General features: G+C 49.4%; 2 protein-coding genes across 2 annotated transcripts in view; both read left to right on the top strand.

Annotated features, from left to right (window-relative positions):
• The first annotated feature begins 42 nt into the window (after nt 1-42).
• Nucleotides 43-15,627, top strand: CASP2 (caspase 2). Its single transcript, XM_010999360.3, has 11 exons — nt 43-210; nt 2,757-2,907; nt 3,213-3,380; nt 3,529-3,610; nt 4,191-4,285; nt 4,556-4,732; nt 9,541-9,669; nt 9,816-9,906; nt 12,824-12,973; nt 13,150-13,259; nt 13,399-15,627. Exons 1-11 carry the CDS (start codon nt 137-139, stop codon nt 13,528-13,530), a joined length of 1,359 nt encoding a protein of 452 aa, XP_010997662.3. The 5' UTR covers nt 43-136; the 3' UTR covers nt 13,531-15,627.
• Nucleotides 15,628-20,064: 4,437 nt separating this feature from the next.
• CLCN1 (chloride voltage-gated channel 1) overlaps nt 20,065-24,755 on the top strand; it is a 28,550-nt gene continuing 23,859 nt past the window's right edge. The window contains exons 1-5 of the mRNA XM_010999339.3: nt 20,065-20,322; nt 22,997-23,117; nt 23,514-23,645; nt 24,104-24,232; nt 24,488-24,621. Of these exons, the coding sequence (XP_010997641.2) occupies nt 20,143-20,322; nt 22,997-23,117; nt 23,514-23,645; nt 24,104-24,232; nt 24,488-24,621 (696 nt within the window). The 5' untranslated portion in view covers nt 20,065-20,142. The remainder of the gene's footprint in view (nt 20,323-22,996; nt 23,118-23,513; nt 23,646-24,103; nt 24,233-24,487; nt 24,622-24,755) is intronic.

Below are 24,755 nucleotides of genomic sequence, written 5' to 3'. Positions count from 1 at the left end.
CGTAGGGGTGGGGCTAGAGGAGGCAGCGCGCAGGCGCCGGGCGCGCTCGCGGACGGGGGAGGGATGCGGCGGAAGCGGCGGGTCGTGGTTTGTTTGGGTTGTGGGCGGTGTGCTCGCAGCCCGGGAAAAGCGGGAAATGGCGGCGCCGGGCCCGGGCTCCAGGTCCGCCCTCCAGCAAAAGGGGCTGATGGCTGCTGATAGGAGGCGCAGGTGAGTGGGGGAGGGTCTCGGGGGTCCTTAGTGGGGCCAAGGGAGAGGCCTTCTCCTCTCGGAGCCCCTGGAAGCAGCCGTGTCCGCGCTGCCTGCCAAGGGTGGGAGGCCCGGCTGAGCCCCCCAAGTGCGCGGGCGAGCTGGCAGGTTCCTTCTCGGCCTTGCTCTTCGTGAGCAAAGACCGTCCAGCCTCGATTCCTCCAAACCAGGGGTCTCTGAACCGGGGAAGCTCTTTGCAGTCTTGCCAAATCACGGTTCTTTGCAAGATTCTACATTCTTTCTTTCCCCTGGTCCCCTTATGAGCAATTAAACTCTGTTTTCTTAAAATATGGTGAGACTTGCAAAGATTGGAATTGTGCCTGATGTGCATTTGTTTTGTACTGAATATATCACGACCCATCTTGCATTGGGTGTAACGACCGGATTTTCAAAACAGTCAACACAGGCTTTGGAGTTTGAGTACTTTGAGACAAAGAGGTTCCCGAGGCTCAAAATGTGACACCGCCTCTGCCCCAATTATATCATTTCATGGCAAACATCACCCAGGATAACATTTTAATATCTTCTGGTCCAGTCCCAGAAAATTAATTGAGGACTTTGGAACCAGAATCAAGACTAAAGAATTCCCTTTGTGTCCGTTTCTCCACCCCCTCCTCCCCTTCCAGATGTATCCTAGAGTTCTAGGTGATTGTGGTTACTTTTGGAGGGTCCACATTGGACACTCTCCTCATGGTATACAGGCAGAGCAAGAGTGCGGAGAATATGATAATGATTCAGATTAAATCTAATGAGTTACTGATTGAAAATTTAAGTCTAGAACTTACAAAGAATTAAGAACTGGGAGTTACTCACTATTGAATTGTGAGTTTGGATGAGATTGAATAGGAGGAGGCTTTTGAGAGGGGGAGTTGCTAATGTAGTACCAACATTTAAGGGCTGGCCAAAGGTCCTGTGAAGGAAACAGGGACTGCATAGGTAGAGAGGGAAAATGGAGAGAATGATGTCATGGAAACCGAGGGAGAAGAAAGTCAAGGAGAAAATGCTGCTGGTAAATTAAAGGAAGAAAGCTGAGTAAACCTGCTCCACCATTGGTATGTATCCTGAGAAAATACCCAGTATCCAGCTGCCATGTTATCTTGCAGTAATACTTCTTTTTACCAGAGTTCATGTATGTCATTATTGTTACTGCTCTGGCGTGTTCTAAGGGGATTCTTAAATGAGGTTTTTGATTTCTCTGGATTGTGTTGTGGCATGTTTTCACTGAAGGTTTGGGGTAGCAGGAGTATTACAATCGAATAGAAACGAGAAATGAAAATGGAGTTTCCAGCAGCACTGTCCCAAACCCAAAAGTTAACCAGACTTGGTTGCTTATAACCCTGGGAATGTTTTACTGACCATTTTCCCTGCCTTTGGAGTCCATGTTCTATCTTCTTGGGTCTCAGCTCTAACAAGATTCTGCCTTTCCCTCCTCTAACCAACCTAGAGTTGAGCCAAGTACATGCTATAAATGCGTGGTATTTCATTGATTCTAAGATGCATGTTTCTCCACACACGTATTTTAACATCTTTGAAATCAGGATACATTTTAAAATAGGGTTTTAAGTTATAAACTGACGCTGTTACCATATTCCTTTCTCACCTCCATCAAGTCCTCACATTGTCATGTATTTGGAAACTGTGACTAAGCAGGTTGGTGATCCCTAGGCACATAGATTTTATAAATTGAAAATAGCATTCTTTTAGCGCATAAACAGAAGCTGATCTCTTTTCCAAACCCGTAGCAAAACCAAGGAATCCCTGAAATAAGACGTCTTTAGTAAACTAAATTACTGAAATAATTTATCCTTTACAGGCTTTAACTCCTTAAGTGATTTCATATGACATTGTTTTTATCATTGGCATTTATCTTCTGTGACTTTTTGTCATACTTTCTACTTACTCAGTTCTTACAGGATTCTGGCCATTTTTAGTGTCATTTTATCACAGGAACTTACAGTTTTAAAAAACCATAGTCATAACTAGGATAAGTAGGCAAGAGACTGTGTGTACGTGTGTGTCTGCCTGATTTATTTTTTTTAAGCTGTCCATTGGCTTGAGTTTGTGCCATTGTATTAAATTATTTTATTCCTCACCAATGATTGTTTTAAACTCATATTACTTTCAGCAGCTTAGACAAATAATGTGAAGTGTTTTCTGGAATAATCCTTAATTAAAATTGGTCTGTCAGAAAGAGGAACGTGCCTTCTCACGAATACGTGTACTTACGTATGTATTATTTTTGTCAAGGTGGATATTTCCCCTTGCCAGACCATTCATCTCAGAAGATGGTCTCAGTTGAACGTTCTCCATAAAGGATTATATATCATTTCTTTATGGTCAATCTGTTACTGTTTAATAATCCTTTGATTTTAACTGGATTCAATAAAATGTGTGTAATCTTACCATAGGTCCTGTTCTTTATGTTTTTCCTCCCCACACCTCTTCTGCTCTACTTCTCTGTGCCAGATCTTTACTTGACAGTCTTTCTGTCTGCCTTTTGTCTGTAGGATATTAGGAGTGTGTGGCATGCACCCCGACCATCAGGAAGCCCTGAAAAAGAACCGAGTGGTGCTGGCCAAACAGCTGTTGCTGAGCGAACTATTAGAACACCTCCTGGAGAAAGACATTATCACCATGGAAATGAGGGAGCACATTCAGGTATCTGAAGGCAAAAGAGAAAGGCCAAGTAAATATTACTAGTTGTAGGACTAGGAATAGAGCACAGTAAAGTGTGAAAAAGATGTAGTGCTTTACTAAGGAAATGAAAATGACCTTCTGCTCTAGAGCATTTAACACAGAAGACGTATAATTCAGGGGTGACGGGAAGGACTTCACACGTACATCTTTTTCCTGTAAGAGGAATTCTTGAGATGGATGATGGAATTACTAGGAAGCTCACCTGGAGAGTTAGAATTACAGCTAGATACGTAAATACAATTTCATGTTTTGTTCTTGTATCGTAGGCCAAGGTGGGCAGCTTCAACCAGAATGTGGAACTCCTCAACTTGTTGCCCAAGAGGGGCCCCCAGGCTTTTGATGCCTTCTGTGTAGCCCTGAGGGACACCAAGCAGAGTCACCTGGAGGAACTGTTGCTCAGAACCCTGTCTGGTCTTCCACGTGTACTCCCACCGGTATGGAGCCTAGACATGCGATGTGTTGAGAAGGGTTAGTTTGGTGGGAAAGGAGTTTTTGAGACAGTGCGGGGGGAGACTAGATGTGTTTTACTTGGACTGGACCAGCTCCCTAAGGCCTGGCCTGGTGGGCCCTGATTTCTTACAGTTGAGCTGCGACTACGACTTGAGTCTCCCTTTCCCGGCATGTGAGTCCTGCCCTCCTCACAAGCAGCTCCGCCTGTCTGCAGGTGAGCATTGGTGGCGTGAAGTGCGTCCCGCAGGGTGATCTCCCTTTTCTTGGCTGGTACCCGACTTTGCCCTAGTGTGATACCTACTTTCGTTCATAGTGGGAGCGGTTCCCTGAGTGAACTTGTTAGGGGCCAGCAGGACAGTTTAGATGGGGTGTTGGTGGGGCCTGTTTTCTTTTCATCACAGGTGATTTTTTAATGGTAATTGCCCTTTGAGCAACTTCTGCGGATAGAAAATGCCTGCACATGATTGGCCCATCTCCTCTATAAAGCTGTTTTACATCGAGGAAAGACTACATGGTGGGCCTGTCACCTGCTGATTGAGCAGCCTAGCAATGAGAATAAGGCTCTTCTCATCTTCCATTTAGTCATTCTCTGGGTTGAGCACCTACTATGATACGCAGGCTAAGTGCAGAGGGCCCAGTGGTGAGCGAAAGCGAGCAGGTCCCCTGCCCTCATAGATCTTACAAGCCAGGGAAGTGAGCAAGACCAGTAATTATTAAAAGGGTGCCTGAAGTTACAGTAAAGTGCTCGGATTGACAAGTGGGTTGTGTGCTAGTTTTTTGGCTCTCTGCTGCAGATACGGTGGAATACTCCCTAGACAACGGGGATGGTCCTGCCTGCCTTCAGGTGAAGCCTTGCACTCCCGAGTTTTATCAGGCACACTATCAGCTGGTGAGTCTGGCAAAATGGTAAGAGGAAAAGGGTTGGGAAATGAGAAACCGTTTCTGGGCGTCTGAACTTAGACTGTGTATACATTTCCTTCCTGATTTATTAGGAAGTCATTGCTGATGGAGTGTCTTCTGTGGGCATTCCTCTGTTACGACTTGGGAGGGTTAAGTAGAAGAATGTGATGTCTTTGTTTTTTTTGAAATATCTCCTCTCGTGGGGAAAGTTTGATTTCTGGCCTCGAGGCTCACTGTCTCATTGGCCTCCCCTCCCCAGGCCTATAGGTTGCGGTCTCGGCCCCGGGGCCTGGCACTGGTGCTGAGCAATGTGCACTTCACTGGAGAGAAAGACCTGGAATTCCGCTCTGGAGGGGATGTGGACCGCAGCACTCTGGTTGCCCTCTTCAAGCTCCTGGGCTACAAAGTCCACGTTCTGCTCGACCAGACTGCACAGGTACCCAAGGCAGGGCGTGCTGACGTGTACATGAGAGAAGGGCTGCACTTTGGGGCAGGGAACACCCGCTCTGCCCTGCCTGCTGGGCTCTGCCTTGCTAGGGTTATTTTCTCTCCTTACCTGTTGCCTGCTGTGTTCTGCCTCTCACCTTGCAGTCTAGTAAAGGAAAAAGAAAGGGGAAAAAAAGAGAATTAGGGCCAGCCAGCTGCTTCAGTGTTGATTTCTCAGGGTGGCTGTGCTCTCCCTGAGTAATGCTAGTCCAGGGGTGGCTTGATTCCCAGTCACTCAGGTGGGGAGGAGACGCTGAGAAGAACCTACCAGCTCAGAAAAGATATTTATATGTGAGTCCAGGCTACACAGGACTTCTTGGTTGATTCTGCTCCTAAGGAGTCCAGTCATTGTTCTCGGGTTTACTTTGGCAGATAAAATTCTCGTGAATGAAAGTTTGCTAGAATCACCTTTGTAAATACTGTTTTGTGGCAGTTTCATGAGTTAACGTAACTTATTCTTATCAGTTGTGTGGCCACAAGACAGATCTGAGGTAGATTACTTCTGAACCAGATTCCTGCAAGTCGTAAGCGTTTTCAATATGAGTTAGTCCCCATTAACCTCAATTACGGGGCTGCACGCTGACCTCGTTACCTTTAGGTATTTCTGTTTTGAGATTAAAAATACTCCATTGGTAAATTTATGCTAATTCTTACTTTTGATTCCAGAATGATAGTAATTTTCCTAAACTTGCCTTTGGGAATGGCCGTGGTAAAATTAAGGTTTCTAGGAAATTCTCTTTGATCTGTTGAGGTGGGGGCAGGGGGTCTCTTTTGTCTTCAGTGTAGTCTGTTGTCTTCATTTCTATTTAGCTGTCTTGCTTCTGTGAGAGTAGTCATGTGTCGGCTACACTTTTGGTGAGGCCAGTTTCATTGGTAGGTACCTGAATGTTCTTTATATGCTGTTGCCAGCCTCCCAGTAATAGCCCATGCAGAGAAGTAAACCCACTCTTGCTTCAAAGCCATGGCAGGAACAGCTTCTTTAATCATCAAGAGTTCAAGTGACGGTCGTCTGGGCGTGACGGGGTAAGGGTGGGACATCAGCTGTAATGTCTATAGAGGGGCTCCTACTAGAAGTTCATGTCACAGAGTGAAGGCTGTTTCAGCTTCTTCACAGGTTTTGGTCTAGTCATTCCTTTTACTAGGAATTTATTATGTCATGGGTTTCCAAATTTTATGTAGTTGATAAGGGACAAGTTTATATGCTTGATAGTTAAAGATACATCCTGAATCACCGAGTCAGCTCTGTACTACTGATTTTCAGAGACATTCAGTAGATTTGATGGGCCTGTGAGCCCACTGCACAAATCCCGTTCCCATTTATGCTAAACCTGATGCAGATTCAAGGACCTGTTGGATTTTGGTTCTTTGGTTACATTGTTCTATAATTTGAATTGCAGTAGAGTTTAATTTTGAGCACCTTATAAGGGGGTTGGAGGGGACGGGGGGACTATGTTAGCTACCAAAGAAATGTTGACCTTGAGTTCAAGGGACCTCAGTTGAGGGAGTCTTGACATCAGCAAAAAAAGAAGCGTGTCCACTTATGTTCCTAAGGACCACACAAGATTAGAGACAGTGTCTTCCACAGTAGTGAAGAGAAAGAAGCAATCACCTGGGTAGATGTGGTCAGATGGGTAAATGGACAGGGTTAGCCTTAAACTGCCCTTGAAGGATAGAAGCTGCTGAGGCAGAGAGGCGGGTGAAGGGGCCCTGTGCAGGGAGAATAGCATACAGATTAGAAACACGTGTGATGTTAGGGACCTTGTGTGTAGACCAAATGTCTTGGGCAAAGGAGTGCCAGAGATGAGATGGAAGGTAAGAGGACCAGAGTGTGCAGGGCCTTGAATGTCTTCCCAGGGGAACGGAACATCGTTGGTAGTTTTTAAACAGAAAGGTGATGCAGTCACAGTGGTGATTCAAGGAGATTTATGTGACAGTATTACAAAGAACGGAGAGTGGCAGGGAATCCATCTTGGAGTTAATATCATAATGCCAGTGCGAGGTGCTGGGGCCTGGACAGGGTAGCGGACCAGAGGGAAGAGAAATATGTAAAAACTAGTGTAGTGGCATGATTGTACTGTCAGGGCTGCCAGGGCTTTGTGGTTGAATGACTGCATATGGAAGAAGATGGAAAAGGTAGGGAATTGAGGGCCGCAGAGGAAGTCAGGACCAGAGATGTACATTTGGGAATTACTTGCGTAGGAAAAAGACTTTTAAGTCATGAGAGAATATGAGATCTTTGAGAAAGAAATTTCAGGCTTAGGACTGAACCTTGGGGATATAGCCGTGTGCGTGTCCTCCTCCTCAGCCCTGGAGATGCAGAAACATGAGGAGGACATCGCAGAATCAGGTTCTGACAGTGGCCAAGCTGTCGGATTCAGCTGAAACCAGGTAGTTACAATGGGTGTGGTAATTTTTTACATTGGCCAGCTGCACAGAATACCTTCTTCCCGAAAGACCATCTCAAGAGGCTCAAGTCTTTTATCATATAATTATCTGGCCAGCAAAGAGACAGAAGCCCCCCAAAATTAAGATCCTCTTTTTCTCCCTCTATTACACTTTTTTGCTGTAGAGAGAATTCGGTTTAAAAGTCTGAGACGGCGTAGTCTTCGAGTCGCCCTGGCTGGCCAGTGCTGGCAGGCGCGCTGGTAATTCTCACTGCTCGCGTAGGCGTTCGGTTCTGCTTGTCATCGGTTCTGCTTGTCATCAGTCTTTCCTCCTTGTATCTACCTCATGAGGTTACTAGTTCTAGAATTACAGTTTATCATATATTAGGGAATGTGATACACTTTAAAGTGGCAAATTTCCTTTTATCTTGTGGTATTGGTTATTAACTTACATTTGGTCACAGGTGGCTTTGAGAGGGTCAGACAGGCTGTGGGTCATCTCTGGGAAATGCAGTTGCCCGTAGAGTTTTCTGTATAATTTCAGGAGGTTCACAGGTTACTTTCCTCTCCTGTGTCCCCCAGCGAGAAACACATGTGAGTGTTAAGAACCTTGCTATTTATAGAAGTACTGTAATTTTATCAGAAATAGATCTAGAGATCCTATTTTAAGCTATGGTACTTCTGGAAAAATTCCCCAAATGACTGACCCCCATTTATTGAATGATTTAGTCTTATCAAATTCAGTGACAAAGTCTGTGTGTTCTTACTTTGGGCTTTGTTGTTCTCTCTGTACTGACCTAATAATCTCACTTAAGTTCAAAATGCTTGTGAGTATGTGCCAAGCATTTATTCTTCCTCTCTTCTTGGAGCAAAATTAACTTCAACTATTACATGTTAGATTCTATTGTAGTCAGCTCCAGGGGAGCGGCCATGCTTGTGTATTCTCTTGAGATAACCTATTCTTAAAAATGAATGAATTTTGGATATCTTTTATTAGCTTAAGACCTCCAATATTATGAGTGGCTTCTGTTTGCCCAGAAAATGTACCTACTCTTTCAACACAGCCAACTTCTCCATTTCCAGTGAAGTTGCAGACTTTCAATTCTTTTATTAAGTCTCAGTTATCTGCAAACAGAAGTATTTCAAACAAATAGATCAGTCATTCTCAAACGTGATCCCATCGGGATCACCTGGAGGGCTTGGGAAGCCACAGTTTGCTGGGGCCCAAGACTGTAATTCTGGCAAGTTCTTAGGTGATACTGATGCTGCTCTTCTAGGGGCCACACTTGGAGAAGCACTGCCGTGTACTGTGTAAGTGTGCATCTTAATTGGGGGCTGTGTGTGGCAACCGTCAGATACACGTGAACTGTAACTGTTCTGCCTGGATAGCATAATCGTCATTACGTTCTGTTCAAATTTGTACTAGAATAAAATTATCTTCTCTCTGCTCATCTCAAAGAGGACCCCGATATCTTGAGCTGTGGAGGGAGACACAGGTTTAACAGCTGGTATCACATTGTTAAAACGATTATGGAGAGGAGTGTTATCCATGTGTGGCAAATGTAGTGCAAGGTCTACAAGATTCTTACCTGTGAAAAAATAGCATTGTTACCCTTCATTAGACAGGAACATTATAATGGCAGGTCTTTGTAATACGTGCCAGACATAGTTCTCTATACGCAATATCTCATTTAATCTTCACAAACTTGGAGAAAATTTACTCATAATTGTCTTCCTACAAAATGGATATCCGATCCCTGAGGGGCTGAGTAAGCTGTTCCAACTTAGGAACCCAGGCGTTAAACCTAGGTCTGCCTGACCCCCTAGACCACGTATGCAGTCACGCCCCTGTACAGAACCTTCCGTAGAGTGTGTTCTTCATGGACAGAACGTCTTACACAGACATCGTTGCTGTCTCTGGGAACTTAAATGCTCAGAAAGCAGCCTAGAAGCACTGCTGTTCTCTACAGAGCGGTTCCTGTAGCTGTTACGGACTTGTTCACCCACTGTTTACCTGGTGGTCCTCCTCGTGCCATTTATATACAAGGCGCACTCTGAAGAAGGTTCTGGTGGATGATTGGAGAACGGAGGAAGTTAACTAGCTCCTGCATGATCACCTTCATTAGTAACTTGCTTTAGTCCAGGAGTTCTTAACATACCTGTGAATCTGTGAATTATAAAATTATATCTGTAAGTTTGTCTGAAGTGGTGCAGTTTTCTGGTGCATCCATAGCTTTCTTTAGCCTCTCAGGGTCTCTGAATTCACTCATCCTTGAACACATATCTTCTAACAGCTTAGGGTTTCAGACACCAAAGAAAAGCTGTCATCGGTGCCGACTGTAGTGAACAGCGCTAAAAGGTATCTTTCTTGTAGGAAATGCAAGAGGAACTCCAGAATTTTGCCCAGTTGCCGGCTCACCGTGCCACCGACTCCTGCATAGTGGCGCTCCTGTCCCACGGCGTGGAGGGTGGCGTCTACGGTGTGGATGGCAAACTGCTTCAGGTGTGTGCAGCCTTGAGGACAGAGCTGTGGTGGCCGGGTCGCCTCCCCTCTCGCTGGCCCGTCTGCAGCACCGGCTGCTGTTGTGTGCGTAGGTCTTGGGAGGCCCCTCTGACCAGCAACCTCCCTTCTCCCTTCTTCTCTGGCAGCTGCAAGAGGTTTTCCGGCTCTTTGACAATGCCAACTGCCCAAGCCTCCAGAACAAGCCGAAAATGTTCTTCATCCAGGCCTGCCGTGGAGGTGAGTGCCCTGGCAGCCCAGCACCTGGGTGGTGGCTCCTGGGCAGCCTCCCACCAGCTCTCACTTTGCTGTTTGCTCCTCTCAGGTGCTTTCGGATCCCCTGGGCACCTCCTTCTGTTCACTGCTGCCACCGCCTCTCTTGCTCTGTAAGTGTCTCCCGATGCATGGGGTGTGCTGGGACTTGGGCAGCCCATGGCTCTCAGGTTGGACAGCTCTCTGCGCACCGCCAGATCCTGCTCTCAGGGACAGGATGCTATCAGTGTCTTTGCCTTTGCTGAGAACGCTTTTTTTCCTGTGCTTATTAACTCTGATGCGCTCTTTTGTTGCCCATTTCAGTTAAGGATTTTCTGTCTGCCTCTTTCTGCATCTCTCCGCTTCTCCTTTTACTTCTCACCTACACTGCGCTCTCACGTCCTCTCTTCTCTGTGTCCCTCGCGTGCCGTGCCGGAGAGCAGCACAGGAGCCCCGTGTCAGCCTCCAGCTCCTCTTCTTCCACAAACCACTTCCATCCCTCTTCTTTCTTGCACACGGTCTCTTACCCCTTTAAGAGCCAGGACTCTGTGACTAGGCGCAGAAGACACGCGGGCATGCTTCTCATCTTGGAGGAAAACAGTAATACTGAAGAGCTCTAACCGTGGAGTCAGATTCTGCCTCTGCCCCTGACTAGTTGTGTCAAGGTAGAGAAGTTACCTGATGTCCCTCCACCTTCGCTTCCTTGATGTAAAGTGTAGATAATCATCAGACCTACTTCATAAGGTTAGGCTCTCATGACGCTTAAGTGAAATAGCACATAGGAAGAGCTCCCCAGCCCAGAGCCTGGCTCACGGTAGACTCACAGGAAATGCCGGCTGTGACTGTTACAACGTGGTCTGTGCCCTTAAGGGACTTACAGTTTTATTTAAAGGTCACTTTGTCCAAACATTCAAATATTTTTTTTTACCTGGATACAGAGTAGCAGTTAGAGCCTTTTAGGAGAAAGGGGGGAAATGCAATATATCAAGCATTCCAAGATTAAAAAGACAACCCCCCCCCCCCAAAAAAAAGGTTTGCTGAGCCAGAAGTATGCCTAGATCTAATTTAAAAACTGAACATCTATGTAAGTCATTGCGTGGTGAGATGTGGCTCACCGCTCACCATGTGAGGCAGATCCAGCTGATTATAAACCTTTAGTCACAGCTGAGATTTTGGGCCTCAACAGATAATAGTACAGAGCTATTGGCAACTTAAGAAGTAATGAGATGAATTTTTTTTGAAGGTGATTACCATGGCAGGGGGCAGTGCTAAGAAAAGAGTATGTGCAGCAGGAGCTTGCTTTGTACGCACCTGCTGTATCCCCAAGCCCAGAGCACTGCCTGATACCTAATAGCACTTAATAAATATTGAATGAATGGATGGAAATTTATCTGCCTAAAGAGTGTAGCAATAATCTAGAAAACAGCTAGGAAGATATTATGGAAAAAGAACCAATAACACTTCTTTATTAATAGAGCTGAGGCACAAAGGCAAGAGAGCAGTCTCCTTTCTCTTGAGGGACACATTCAGCTTGGCCTGTTTCCTTTAGGAGTTACCACTAGCAAGATAAAATGAAATAAAGATGTTTGTCATCATTGTCTCCTGTGTTCAGAGACATACAAATACTAGACCTGGACAGGGAAAAGTGGCTCTCTTTTAGGGTAATCTGAATCTTCTCTAAATTAAATTCTTCGGATGACCAGGAGCTAGCTGTTCCTTTCAAAGTCTAAGCTCACCTGTCTTCTATTCTGTTTAGTTAACATAACTGATGCCTGTAAAAAGGACCGCCCCACCTCAGGTGACTGGCTTCTAAATTGGAACGTCGGCCCATGAGGGCAGGGACTTTTTTTTTTCACTACACCCCTAGGGCTCAAAAACAGTGCCTGGCACTTGGCTGTTGCTCAACAAATTTTTGTTAATCAGTCAATCTTGGTCATTTTCCCCACAGATCTTTAAGCTTCACTTCCCTTTTAGGCTCTCTTGAATGTTGCATGGAGCAGAAGATACTGTAAAAAGCATCCACACTCTTTTACCTTTGGCGTGACAAGCTGTGTGTCCTCTCCATCTCTTTCCTACCGCAGCACCCCTAGCGCCCCCAGAACAAAACAGCATCAGGAAAAGAAGACGTCTGGGTCAAGGGGTTGGTCATGTGCTCAAAGAATGTTGAGAATCTGCTTCTAATATTGAATAATTGTGTTCTTTTTCCGTTGCATAGGAGGAAATACTCAAATTACCCCAATTTTGTTTCTTCTCTTTTAAATTTCTCTTTCATCTTGGATGCCCGCTACAGTTGGGCTTATGAAATAAATAAATTATGAAATTAATAAAGTAGTACATGATTTAGAAGTACCAAAACCACCTTGGAAATAGCTGCTTATGCTTAATTTTAGAATTTGTGTATTGATATATAGATCTGAGCTTAAGAATTCCATATGGCAAACATGTAGTAATCACATTTTTGGTTAATTAAGTTTTTTATGCAGTAAAACTAAATACATCGGTATTTTATTGTGTAATACAATAAAAAGCACTTTGACTTCCAGGTATATTGAGAACTGAACAAGTGAATCATGGACACAGATGGCTTTTAATTCTCTTCACAGGGAGTGTTTGATTCAGCACTTTCCCTGTCTTACACAGAATGGACAGAGCCCAGACCAGGCGTATGTGCACATGCTGGAGCATGTGCCCGGCCTGTCTCGGTCACCCTCTGCCTGGTGGATGCACGCTGGCAGAGGAACGGGAGTAATGGGATTTTGTGTGTGTTTTAATTCAGCAACCATAGGTTGGAGGCAACAGCTGGAAATGACTCTTCCCAGTCAAGATTGTAGGGATTTGGGCTTGTCACAGACATGGGAGAGATGGGAGTAAATAACATCTCTGTCCATCCTGTCTGCCTCTACAGATGAAACGGATCGCGGGGTTGACCAGCAGGATGGAAAGAACCACGGTGGGTCCCCTGAGTGTGAGGAGAGTGATGCGGGTAAGGAGGAGCTGCTGAAGATGCGACTGCCCACTCGCTCGGACATGATCTGTGGCTATGCCTGCCTCCGAGGTACCGTGAGCCCCAAAACAGTAACCTGAAGGATGACGCGGCTCAGACTTGCGCTTTGTCACGCAGGGCTCTGACCCGCGAGGGTGCAGGTGCCCCGGGGGTCAAGTTTGGGATGAGCCGCTGTGGGAGGGCGTCCCCCGGCCTGCACGCTGCACTCACTGCCGTCCCGGTTGCAGGGACGGCCGCCATGCGCAACACCAAGCGGGGCTCCTGGTACGTTGAGGCCCTGACGCAGGTGTTCTCTGAGAGGGCCTGTGACATGCACGTGGCTGACATGCTCGTGAAGGTGAGTTGGCTCAGCCTGGCTCCTTGAGCCTCTTGCATCTGCACAGCCTTCTGCCTCGCCCTCCCTCGTGCTGAGTTTCGTCTTCTCCCTGCCCCTCCTGTTGTGCTGGGACCGTGAACGTGGGTCTCTGCCTTTGCAGGTGAACGCACTCATCAAGGAGCGCGAGGGCTATGCCCCGGGCACGGAGTTCCACCGGTGCAAGGAGATGCCCGAGTACTGCAGCACGCTGTGCCGCCACCTCTATCTCTTCCCAGGACACCCTCCCACGTGACGCCGCCTCCCCGTCACCGGGCCACACTGAGGCCACTGGACCGCAGGAGGCGTGTAGAGCCTTCTCTTCAGGGTGCACGGTTTCTGCTCCGCCCCCTCGGGGACTGGGGGTCTCCCAGGCTTGTTTCACACACCCGTCATCTCCGCTTTGAGCCCGGCCTGCAGGCCAGCCCCCCGTAGGACCCGCTCTGGCTGGGCCTGCGGTGAGGAGCTTCGCAACCGACGTTTCCAGCAGCGTCTCCGTGGGGAGAGGGCATGTGGGTTTCCTCCGTGTTTGTGTCCAGTTTCTGCCCCCCGGGCTTTTGTAGGAAGCGTTTTGGCACTTGCTTTTATTACGTTAGTTGAGATGTCTCAGTAGTCCTCTCCTGTGTTTTCTTTCTACCCCAGACTTTGGAAGGTGTCCTGATTTAATGGAGACATTTTTCATTTGGCTCCGAAAGGGCCAGCAGGACTGGAGACACGCTCTGCTGCTGTGTGTGCGGCCCTGAGCTGTGGGGCCGTTCCTTCAGTTCCCAGAGGCCACACAGCCGGAAGACAGTCTTCTCCACTCTTGGCTCTTGGCGCTCAAGGAATCCAGCCTTTGGGCAGAGGTTAGAGTTCGGACGCCGTGTTTCTGTAGCTTGTTGATCTTGGCCCGTGGAAGTTTCAAAGGTCTTTTAATTAGGTGTTCTTTCTCTGAGCTTTGTTCCTGAAGTGAGCCTCACAGAGAGTGTCAGCGGGGGCAGATAAGCGTGGTTATGTCATACTTGGTTATCTGTCTCCTCCTCTTCTCCCTAGGAAACGTCCCTTTCTGTAAAAGCTTCCTAGCTGTTACCTCCCTACTTCCTGTTTCTCGGCTCTTTACCTTTGTTTCATCCTGTTCACTGCTGCCGCCAAATCTGTCTAAGATACTGCTTAATTGGACCAGTTGGCTGCTCAAGGATAGTACCTGGTTCCTCTTTGTGTTTCAGTATTAAGTCCCTTTTCGATTCGGTGGTCTGTTTCCCCTTCCCTTTCTCCCTCCCCGTCTTGGGGGGGCCATTGCTGCGTTGCTGCCCGTCACTCACTCACCCTAGAAGCTGTCTGTATCTGTGCTTGTGTGAAACCTTCCTGTTCTTTCAAGGCTTCTCTTTTCCTGCTGTTCTTCCCTCCTTCAGTCCAATCTCTGTATGACAGGTTTTGGTTTTGGTTTTAAATAGAAATCTGATCTTATCACTGCCCTGTTTGGAATCCTTTGGTTTCCTGTCACTCCTCAGATAAAATCCAAACACCTGACCTTGGCCCGCAGGGCCCCTGCCTGCCCCCTTGAACCTCAGTAAGTGCTGATTTCCCTGTCAGGGACAGCCCCAGTGGCTTCCTCATTTTCTCAAACATTCTGAGCTCCTTGCCCCCCCAACCCCAGGTGCTCTGCTGGGGTCCGCTGAGTGCCACTCCTCACCACTCTTGGCTCGAATGGCTGCTTCTTTGAGCGTCAGCGGAAATGCCACCTTCTTGTGGAGGCCTTTCCAGGCCACTCTGCCTCTAAATAATCTTGTCCGGTGTCTCTCTCTTACTGCGTCCTGTTTAATCCCCGCATTGCACTTACCGCAACCTATAATCGTATGTTTGCGTGCCTCATTGGTGCACTCCTGTCTCCCCAACCAGGCTGTCAGCTCCTCAAGGGTGGAAGCCTTGTCTCTTGTTCACTGAGGTGTACCCAGTGCCTGGCACCTCGTAGGCCTTCAGCACATGTTTGCTGAAGGAAGGAGGAAAGCAGCCCGAAGTAGAATCCTACTTTTGGCGAAATTTCCCTTTCAGCAGAAGGCACAGTGCAGTGCTTGTGCTCTGTATCTCCCGTGTGCTTTGTTTCGTCCACTGGTATTACTAGCTCCTGAAGACAAGTCACGTGTGAGGCGGCTTCCTCTACGTCCCCCGTGGTGCCGGGCGCAGCGCTCGGCCCCCAGGGGTCCAGGTGCTTGGTGAACTCTTGCTCTGGGAGCCACGTGGGTCGGAGACTTGCTGCCGAGTCCTGCCCTTGGCTCAGTATCATATGGAAGTATTTGGGTGACAGAACCTTTCCACTTCCCACTGCCAGGATTTTGTATTGCCATTGGTGCCAAATAAATGCCCATATTTATTACCACTGTGTGCTTAGTGTCTCTGTGTCTGTAGACGATCGGTGTTATGAAGCCCACTTATTTTCACTCCCTTAGCTTCCTGCAGCGTTCCTCACCGCCTCACAGGGCCTGCCCAGAGCTGAACGCCCCTTCGGGTTTTGCTGCCTGATCTTTTTTATACACCCCGGTCCATACCTGGGATGAGCCCAAGTCCATCGTCATGGCCGCAGGCAACTGCCTGGAATACGGCTACCAGCTCTGGGATTCCTCATGGTCAGGAGAGATGGAAGAGTCATTGGCAGCCAGTGTTGGTCTGGATTATTGAGATTATAGGATGGAGGCTGGAGAAGCAGACTGAGCTGGACTAGGAAGGTGATGAGAAACGTGGAATTCCATGTCTCACGTCGTCCAATTTGGATTTAAGTTTCTCTAGGGTAGACACCGGTTGTAAGAGAATTCTGGGGTGGCGTGGAAGAGATCTAAGCAGCGGGCTGTGTGTAAGCTGGGGGACTCTCGGGGTACAGTGTGGATGAAGTATAGGCCTGGGGAGGCATGTGTGCACGCTCAGGTGGGCTATGAGGGTTTCGCAAGAGATGGGAAGTTCTGTGGGAGCACTGTGGTAGGAAGCAGTCTCAGACCCTGGGGGAAAGAAGGTGGTTGAGGAATCCACAAGAGGAAGAGCAAAAAGGGATGGAGCTGCGCTGAAGCATCACCAGGCGGGGGAGGGGAACTGGCTGCAGAACACTGGGGGCAGAGGGGCCCTAGAAATGGACTGGACCGGGGTGGTGACACCAGAAAGAAAAACCGGGATGTCCTCAGGGGAGGGGCGGAGGGACGGAGTCTAGGGGAGGTGTCCTGGGATGGGGAGGGCGGTAAGGGCCCAGTTTCAGGGAAGGAAGGCGTTCTGGAGGTGCGGTCTGCTTGGGGATTAGAGGGCAGCCTCTGCCAGCGGGTTCCATGTCCTTCCACCCCCGCCCTTGAGTAAGGGGATCAGGTTGAATTTCACAGCCCTGTTCCCTCCCCCTTCTCCCCTCTGCCAGGGGATTCTCTTCTAAAATTATCCCCCTCCCTGAGCTGGGGGCGGCTCTTTGCTGCCCTCCCCCTCCTGTTTCCTGCAGTGGGGAAGAGGGAAACAGGAAGAAATGAAACAAATGGGATATCTGAGCAAAGGGGGGAGGTATCTGCGGCAAAGACACTGACGACAGCTACACCCGCCTGATGCTCGGGCAGCTCCCCGGCGCTGTGCTTGGACATTCCACCACCCTCCCACAGGCCAGGAGGTCATCATTTCCCCCATTTTCTTTTCAGAAGAAGAAAATGAGGCTCAGAGACTTCAATTGTACGAAAAAGGAAGAGAGGCAGCTTGAAGGATCCAGACTCTAGAACTAAATAGATTGCAAATGCTGGCTTGGCCTTTTAAGATAGCAGAGGGAGACCTTGGCTAAGGCACCTAACCTCACTGAACGTCAGTCTCCCTTACCTAAAAATGGGGAGATTGTTGCTGCCTTAAAAGGTCCCTCTGAGGATGAAGCCAGCTGCCGTGTGGTGGGTCACATGGGGTTAACGCACTACAGGTGCTGTTTAACTGCCTCCCAGAATGAGCTTCAGTTTAATGACACAAGTTAACACTCAGAGCTTGCTTTGGGGCAGACACTGGAACTTCTGTGAGCATTCTTTTCCCTCCATAACCCTCTAAGTTACTGCCTTTCTGAGGAGATGAAGGCCGGATGGGAGGCAATCTGTCAGCTCGACTGCACGCCCTTAGCTAACGATACTGCTTCTGTGAATTCTAGTGTGAAACCACCCCCCTACTCGTTTGGGCCTATATAGATTTTTTTTCCCGGTAAGTGAGGAGGAGCCTGAGACCCAAAAACTTTATCCCATCTTAGCCCCTGCTGGGCAGAGAATGGGGGAAAAGTGCATCGTGTTCAAAAATCCAGAAGAGGGAGAAAGAGCCCCGTCCAGTGATGTCGGGAAGGCCTCGTGTGCAGGGCATGGGAGGGGACCAAGGATTTTTGAAGGATGGGAAGGCAAGGCCCAATAAGCAACAGGAGGAACGACTACCAGTGAGGACAACTACAAGGAGAAAGTGTGTTCAGAGGAAGTTGCGGTTGCCTAGGTGAAATTTCAGGAAAGTAGGTGGTCATGGGTTCTGTGCTAGGTTGGATGTGCAGAGGGAAAGCCATAACCAAAAGCCCCCTTAAAGAGAGTATAATGGTGTATTGTCCAGTGGTTACAGAGGCCAGACTTGAAGAGGTGAGAGTCTGAAAACAAGGTGTAACCAGGGAGAACGTTCCTGCTTAAACTGATAACGGGGTGCCAAGAGGCTGGCTTGTTCGCAACCACCTGTACCCCAAAGCGCTTCCCCTACACCTGTGTCCTGTGTGGTCGTTTTTGACAGCCTTCCTTCAAATAGCAATTCCATAAGCCTATTTAAGCTTTTAGTATCATGGACCTCAAGACAATCTATTTAAAACCCCAAAAGAATACATATTTCATACAGCATACAATCTCATGCATAAATGCTTGCTTATGAATTTGTTTCCAAATCAAGGGGTTTTTCAAAAAAAAAAACAAAACAAAACTCCCCAGAAACCCATCTTTGGCCTTCCAAATAAAGAACCTAGGGACTGTGCCCATGGGGTGTTGGGTGCGGCGTCGGCACATCTTACATTTTATTTTCTTGTTCTCTTGCAGAATGGTAACCCACGAGATTTTAACCAGTTCTAATCTCCAACTCGAGATCATTACTCTCAAATCCTCACACTGCAGACCTAACAGCTGTAGACTTCCTTGACCCTCCTAATTTTGCAGTCTGGTTCTTAGATAGTTTGGTAGAGTGGGAGGGTTTTCTCAGTGCCAGTGACCTCTGCCTTCAAATTTTGGAATCCATAACCAGGACCTGACTTTCTCAGGAACAGTAAAGAAATAGTAATTGTTCAACATTTGTTCCTTGGGGTTAGCAAGCCCCTACAGAAACTGGCCACCTTCCGGGGGAGCCATACTTCACAAACAGGTGAAACCTTTTGTGTTTCTGAAGCCCCCAGAGAACATAATTTCACTTTGGGGTTCCGTTTTCTTTACTGAGAAAGTATTTCTTCCATCTCACACCAACCCCTTAGATCTCTTTCCTTATCTTTTGCCTACAGAGAAGGGAGAGATCACAGACCTTCAGTCCCTCAAACCATCACACATTTGTAATCTTGGCTATTGGATTATAGGCCTTCAGGCTTGTAGGATTTATGTCAGAAAAGGCTTTTAATGGTATTCGTCTTCTCACCTGCTTTGGACTGTCTTGTTTAGAACAAAATTTAATTGTACCAGGCGTTTGGTGTCCCTACCCTGTGGTCCCTGAACTTGAACTGTCCTGGGACAGAGCACACTTGGGGGTGGGTCCTAAACCGCACATTGGCTCCTGTTTATAACTTTTCTTCTATCATGAAGAGTTCAGAGAGGAAGGACTGTCATAGGAAAATTGGTTTTAAAAATGCGATGCCAGATAGAGTAGTTTGGCCTTGGCCAAAAATTATTTATTGGCCTGAAAAGGGAAGAATCTCAGAGTACTTCCCTGTCATCTTTTATGACTGTCAGGCTCATCACGACAAGTGCCCACTCCCTTCCCCCCTTGGCCTCCCTGTGTCCCTGGCCCACTTCCCCTTCTCCCGTTGACTCACCTGCCTTGATAGACCTTGGGGGGTTCTCCACAGTCTAGATGGACACTCGGTCCCTCCCTGTACATCCAGGCCGCTGACGTGGCTGACAGATCAGTCTGGGAAGCAGAATAAAGGCCAGAACCCAAGACTATTACCCTTGCTTCCCAGCAGAGCCCCACACCCAGTGAGTGATAAAGGTGGGGTCAAGGAGATGGCCTCAAAGCATCACTGGCAGCCTCTGGCAGACAGAAAAGGCAGAGCTGGAGGAGAAAACTGCAGATTGGTTGGGTTGGGAGAGCTGGTCTGACGGATGAGGACTGACCCTCAGGAAGATGTGGAGCTGGGAGCAACCCTGCAGGGAGGGATGACTGAGGGGCACCGGCTGCTCTCCCAGGTAAGACGCTCCCCAGGCTTTCCAGACCCTGCAGTCACTGCATCCGGCTCCCCAGCCCTCACCTCCTCACGTACTGAAGAAAAGAGGTGAGATGCTTAGAGGGGAGCACGCAGGTTTGAGAGCAGGCAAACCAGTTTTCCATCCTGGTCGGGATGATATTTATAGAGGGACCAATGGCTTGGGGCTGGAAGCCTTCTAGTGAGTAAGGAGGGGGACAGAGCTGCTGGCCCTGCTCAGGGAATTCCCTGCCGGGCCATGCCCCGTAGGTTCTCGTCCCAACCCCTCCCCCGCACGGCTCTCACACCTGCTTCGACCCCAAGCAGATCAGATGTGGCAGTGGGGGGGTCATGTGACGGAGAGAAGGCTATAAATAGCTGGGGGTGGGCATGCTGCCCCAGACGCCTTGGGGACAGGCAGGAGGACAGGCTTAAGGAGCTGTTCTGGAGGGAGGGCAGGGGCAGGCAGGCTCGGGCCCGGCCGGGGCAGGGAGCATGGAGCCACCTGAGTCCCATCGGCATGGGGGCGAACAGAGCTGGTGGGGTACTGCTCCCCAGTACCAGTACATGCCCTTTGAACACTGCACCAGCTACGGACTGCCCTCCGAGAATGGGGTCCTGCAGCACAGGCTCCGGAGGGATGCGGGCCCCCGTCCCAACGTCCACCCCACGCAGGTAAAGCCCTAGGGAGGGGGGCGGTGGATTTGAGGGTGCAGTGGTGCCAGCGATGGAGGGAAATGAGGAATTAGCTAAAAAGAGGTAGCAGTGTGATCTTCTTTTGTTTAGAACAGAACATGGTAATGTGTTCAAAATATGAACACTCTTCAAAGGTCTGGGTTTAGTGAAGTGTGCACTTGTAGCTGCACTGGGCTTTAATACACGCGTTACTAACAGAGCCCCCGAATCCTGCGGGGAAAGAGCAGAGCCACACACGCCCGACAAGCCCGTGCTTACATAACCCACGCGAGGTGCTTGGCAGGGGAGCCCGCACCTCCGCGTGTGTGAGCTGTCGCTTCCACCCACCCTCGCCTGCAGACGCCCCCAGATTCCTCCCTCCCCCACCCTCGGCAGAACACACCCAAATAAACACTCTGTAGAAGGCAGAAGAAAAGAGTCAGGATGAGTGGAGAGAACAGACTGAATTGCATGTCATCAAAGATAGTCCAGTGTCAAATGAGCAGAAGAAATGTAACCAAATGTCCAGGTGGGAAGATTAATCAGTAAGAACGTCTGAAGTGTAGGCACCTGGAGAGGTACTGCGATTGCATGATTCCAGCGGGAGGGGCTTGTGAACCCATTAGAGGTGACCAGGGATAAACATCCCAGGAGCGGGGATTGGTGGGTAATGGGCATCTAGGAAAGGACCATGGGATGGGCACCACTGAGGGACAGGTTGGGAGACGGTCACAGAGAAGTACACAGGTTATGATTAGCGAGCAATGTGCGTTCAGAGAGCGACAGGATGGAACCCGTCAGGAGGACCAGGAAGTCAGGATTTAAAAGTGTTTGAGCCAACAAGGGTGCAGACTGGTTCCTTTAGTTTAGGGGGAGGGTCTAGATACAGCCGGGAAACTGATGGCTGGCCTGGACTGGTGGTCTCAGCATCGGGGGCCATGAGGGTCCAGGTCTCACTCCTGATCATCCTGAGGTTGGTGGCTGAGGACAGCCTTGGAGAATCAGGTGGGGGCAGGGACACAGAAGTCGGGAAGACTTGAATGGTGAGTCAGAGCTGGCTCCCTGGAGAAGAGGGGCCTTGGAACCCTGTGGGATTGGACAGAGACACCTCTCCTTGTGGCCCTGAACTCACTGTCACCCATGTGTGCAGTCACACATGGGTGGGACGACAGTGTGGGTACAAGTGCCATGATGGTGCCGTCTGGTGACAGCAAGAAAACCAGGGACCTAATTAGAGGAAGCTTCCTACTAGAAAAGAATGCTACAGTAATTTGGGAAGTCGGGTTGGGCAGGTGTCCACAGGGCCCTGGACATAAGTTTTTCTCTATTGAAATTTTATTATGGAAATGTCAAACATACACACAAATAGAGGGAGCCATGTAATGAGTCCCCAGGTACCCTGGCCCAATGATCAGTTACCAATATTTTGTCAGCATCGTTTCATCCATCCTCCCATCCCCAGCCTCACCCCTACACACACTGGCATTTTTGTTAACAAATCCAGACACCACACCCCTTTCAGGCTTGACTTGTCCCTCCCCTCCTAGCTCTGCCGGCTGGTGAGCCCTGGTCCAGCTGGCACAGATTAGGCTGTTTCAGTGTTTCCCATCCCATGTTTGGTAGAGAGCACCCGCTTCTCATCTCCGCCAGCCTGGGACCCAAGGGGGCTGAGGCGACAGTAGAGGGATGTGAGCTGACCCCTGTGGGTAGTGTGTCCTCTTAGGTCCCAGGTAGGGCAGGAGGGAAAACCGGCTTCCCTTGGTCACTAACCTCACCCCAGAAGACGGAAGAGCCGTGAGCAGGGTGTTCGTGCCTAACCAGGACTCAGCCACAAACTCTACCGCTCGTATTGTGAAATCAGATCCCTTCTACCCAGGCTCTCCCAGAACCAGCAATGTGGCCTGGCCTGACCCTGGCCTGAGGACAGAGTTAGTGCAGTGGGGGTGGGGCAGGCTAAAAGCCTTTGGAGACCTTACACAGACACACATGCGTATGCACGCGCATGTGCGCAACCCCCCCCCCAAACACACATGGTCTACTCTGGGATGCGAGTGGAGGCTCCCAGATCTGAGGGGCACTGCTCTGCCCTCTTCACATTTTGGTGAACACCTCATTACCCTTCTCCAGGAAGAAGTGGACTGACTTGCCTTTCTGGGCTGGGTCCTGTGTGTGCATAGGAGGGGAGGTGGGTGAGTTTCTCTGAGCCTGAGCGTAACTGAGGGGCCTCAAGTAAGGCTAGACACACCAAGGCCAGGTGCAACCAAGAGTCGCCTCTAGTCCATCCTCACCCTGCCCACTTCAGTGTGGGGCGTCTGGGGAAATGAGAGAGAGAGGGGCTGAGACACAGGAAGCAGTGACACATAACATCTAAGACCCCAACGCCAGTGTTAGCATCGTTCTGGTAGCATCGGTCCCCTCGATGAAGACTGCTATCAACCAAGATGAGTACAGATGGGCGAGGTTGTGGCCGGAGAGACAAGGGTGAGGAGGGGAGTGTGGGGATGGAAAATGGGGAGTGGAGGGCAGGAAGGACCACAAAGTGACCCTGGATGAGGCCCTCAACTCCCAGGGTTTTTAGTGGCTGCTTGGTCGTTTTTCCTGCGGATCTATGTGCTTCCTTCTATTTCTTTTGACTCTTCAACGAGACAGACCTTTCCCATCTCCCTCTGTCCAGATCTACGGCCTTCACAAAGAGCAGTTCTCAGACAAGGAGGAGGACATGGGGATGCCCAAGAAGACGGGCCCCAGTGCTTCCATGGACAGCAAGGATGAGGATCACTATTCTAAATGTCAAGGTGATGGGGACTGAGGAATAAAGGAATCTGGAATGGAAGGAGGTACAGGGCTTAGGACACTAACTTGGAAGTCCCACTGCATACTTCCTGCCTCCACTGCCCCCACGTGCACACCAAGCCCTCCTCCAAGTGTTAAGGACAGGACATGGCTCCCACCTCCTTCTCCCTCTGCCTTCCTACTGTCCCTCCCATGCAGCCCCAAGAAACCAGAGTTTAGAAAAGAATCAAGTAGCCAATGGGGAGTTGGACTTTGGTGGCCTCCAAAGGGCAGGGAGGTGAGGAGAAACTCGGGGAATGAGACATACAGACAAGACTGAGGGCCCCACACCTCCCCCGTCCTCAGTCATACCGCGAGAAGTGACTGGTTACCTGCCCCTCTCTACTTTCCCTTCCTAGATTGTATCCACCGCCTGGGACACATGGTAAGAAAAAAATTAGGGGAAGACTGGATCTTTCTAGTGCTTCTGGGGCTCCTTATGGCCCTGGTTAGCTGGTGCATGGATTATGTCAGTGCTAAAATCCTTCAGGGTAAGTTGAACCTGGTCCTTTGCCCTCCCCATACTGCGACTGTTCTAGAGTTTCACCTGGGGAAGCTTGGGAGGGAGATGGTACACAGAGGAGATGAGGTGTGACTCTGACCCAGGACAAGACCAGACCGAGACCCAGATCCATTTTTCCTGCCCCTTCCACCTGCTACCAGCCAAGCTGTGGGGGCCCCTCTAATAAGGTGACCAACTTGTCCCAATTTTCCTAAGACTTCCCACTTTGGGCAACTGGAAAACATCTGGAGTCCCAGGAACCCCTCAGTACAAGGTAAACCAGGGTGGCTGGGCACCCCGCAGCCTCTAACGATGCACCCAGAGTGTGCATCTCTGAGGTTAAACAGGAGAGCCAGGCGGGAGCACGTTCCTAGCACGCTGTCCTATGCTGCGGGCGGGGGGGTGGCAGTGACATGAGTCACTGAGCCCAGACGCCTGTCTCTGCAGCCTACAAGTGGACCTACTACCACGTGCAGCCCAGCCTGCCTCTGCAGTTCCTGGTCTGGGTCACCTTCCCTCTCATCCTCATCCTCTTCAGCGCCCTCTTCTGCCACCTCATCTCTCCCCAGGCTGTTGGTGAGAACTTCTGGGATCCTACCCCATCAAGCAATCAACATAATCCAGCAGAATCCTATTGGCCTGGAGAACTCCCACTCCCCTTCTTTCCTCCCCCAGCCTCCTCCCAGCCCCCAGCCCTTTCACTGCTTTGCCACTGCCCCTCCTCCCTGCCACAGCCCCCTTGCCCCACCCCCGTGTCCACTGTCTGGCTGTCCATCTCTCTTTAACCTCCAGCTTGAACCTGCATATAACGATTTTTTAAAACCCTTTTAGGCTCTGGAATCCCTGAAATGAAGACAATACTTCGAGGGGTTGTTCTGAAGGAATATCTCACGCTCAAGGCCTTCGTGGCCAAGGTTGTGGCCCTGACTGCGGGGCTGGGCAGCGGCATTCCTGTGGGGAAGGAGGTAAGATAGCAGTGACTGAGGTGTGCGCTCAGGCAGAGGGCAGCCCTGAGTCTGGAGGGAGCGCTGGGGGTAGACGTGGACCATGCACAGGGATGAGCCAGGGCCAAGTGACATTCCAGAGGGGAGGTACATGG

The sequence above is a fragment of the Camelus dromedarius genome, chromosome 7, assembly GCF_036321535.1.
Source record: "Camelus dromedarius isolate mCamDro1 chromosome 7, mCamDro1.pat, whole genome shotgun sequence".
Classification (NCBI taxonomy): Eukaryota; Metazoa; Chordata; class Mammalia; order Artiodactyla; family Camelidae; genus Camelus; species Camelus dromedarius.
Note: the sequence above shows the minus strand (reverse complement) of the source record. Positions and strands in the feature narration are given on the sequence as shown.

Excerpts from the sequence above, each read along its gene's own strand:
- CASP2 (XM_010999360.3), top strand. The coding sequence starts at position 137 with ATGGCGGCGCCGGGCCCGGGCTCCAGGTCCGCCCTCCAGCAAAAGGGG. Across the intron at positions 3,611-4,190 it reads GCAGCTCCGCCTGTCTGCAG|ATACGGTGGAATACTCCCTA; the intron begins GTGAGCATTGGT and ends TCTCTGCTGCAG. Across the intron at positions 4,286-4,555 it reads ATCAGGCACACTATCAGCTG|GCCTATAGGTTGCGGTCTCG; the intron begins GTGAGTCTGGCA and ends TCCCCTCCCCAG.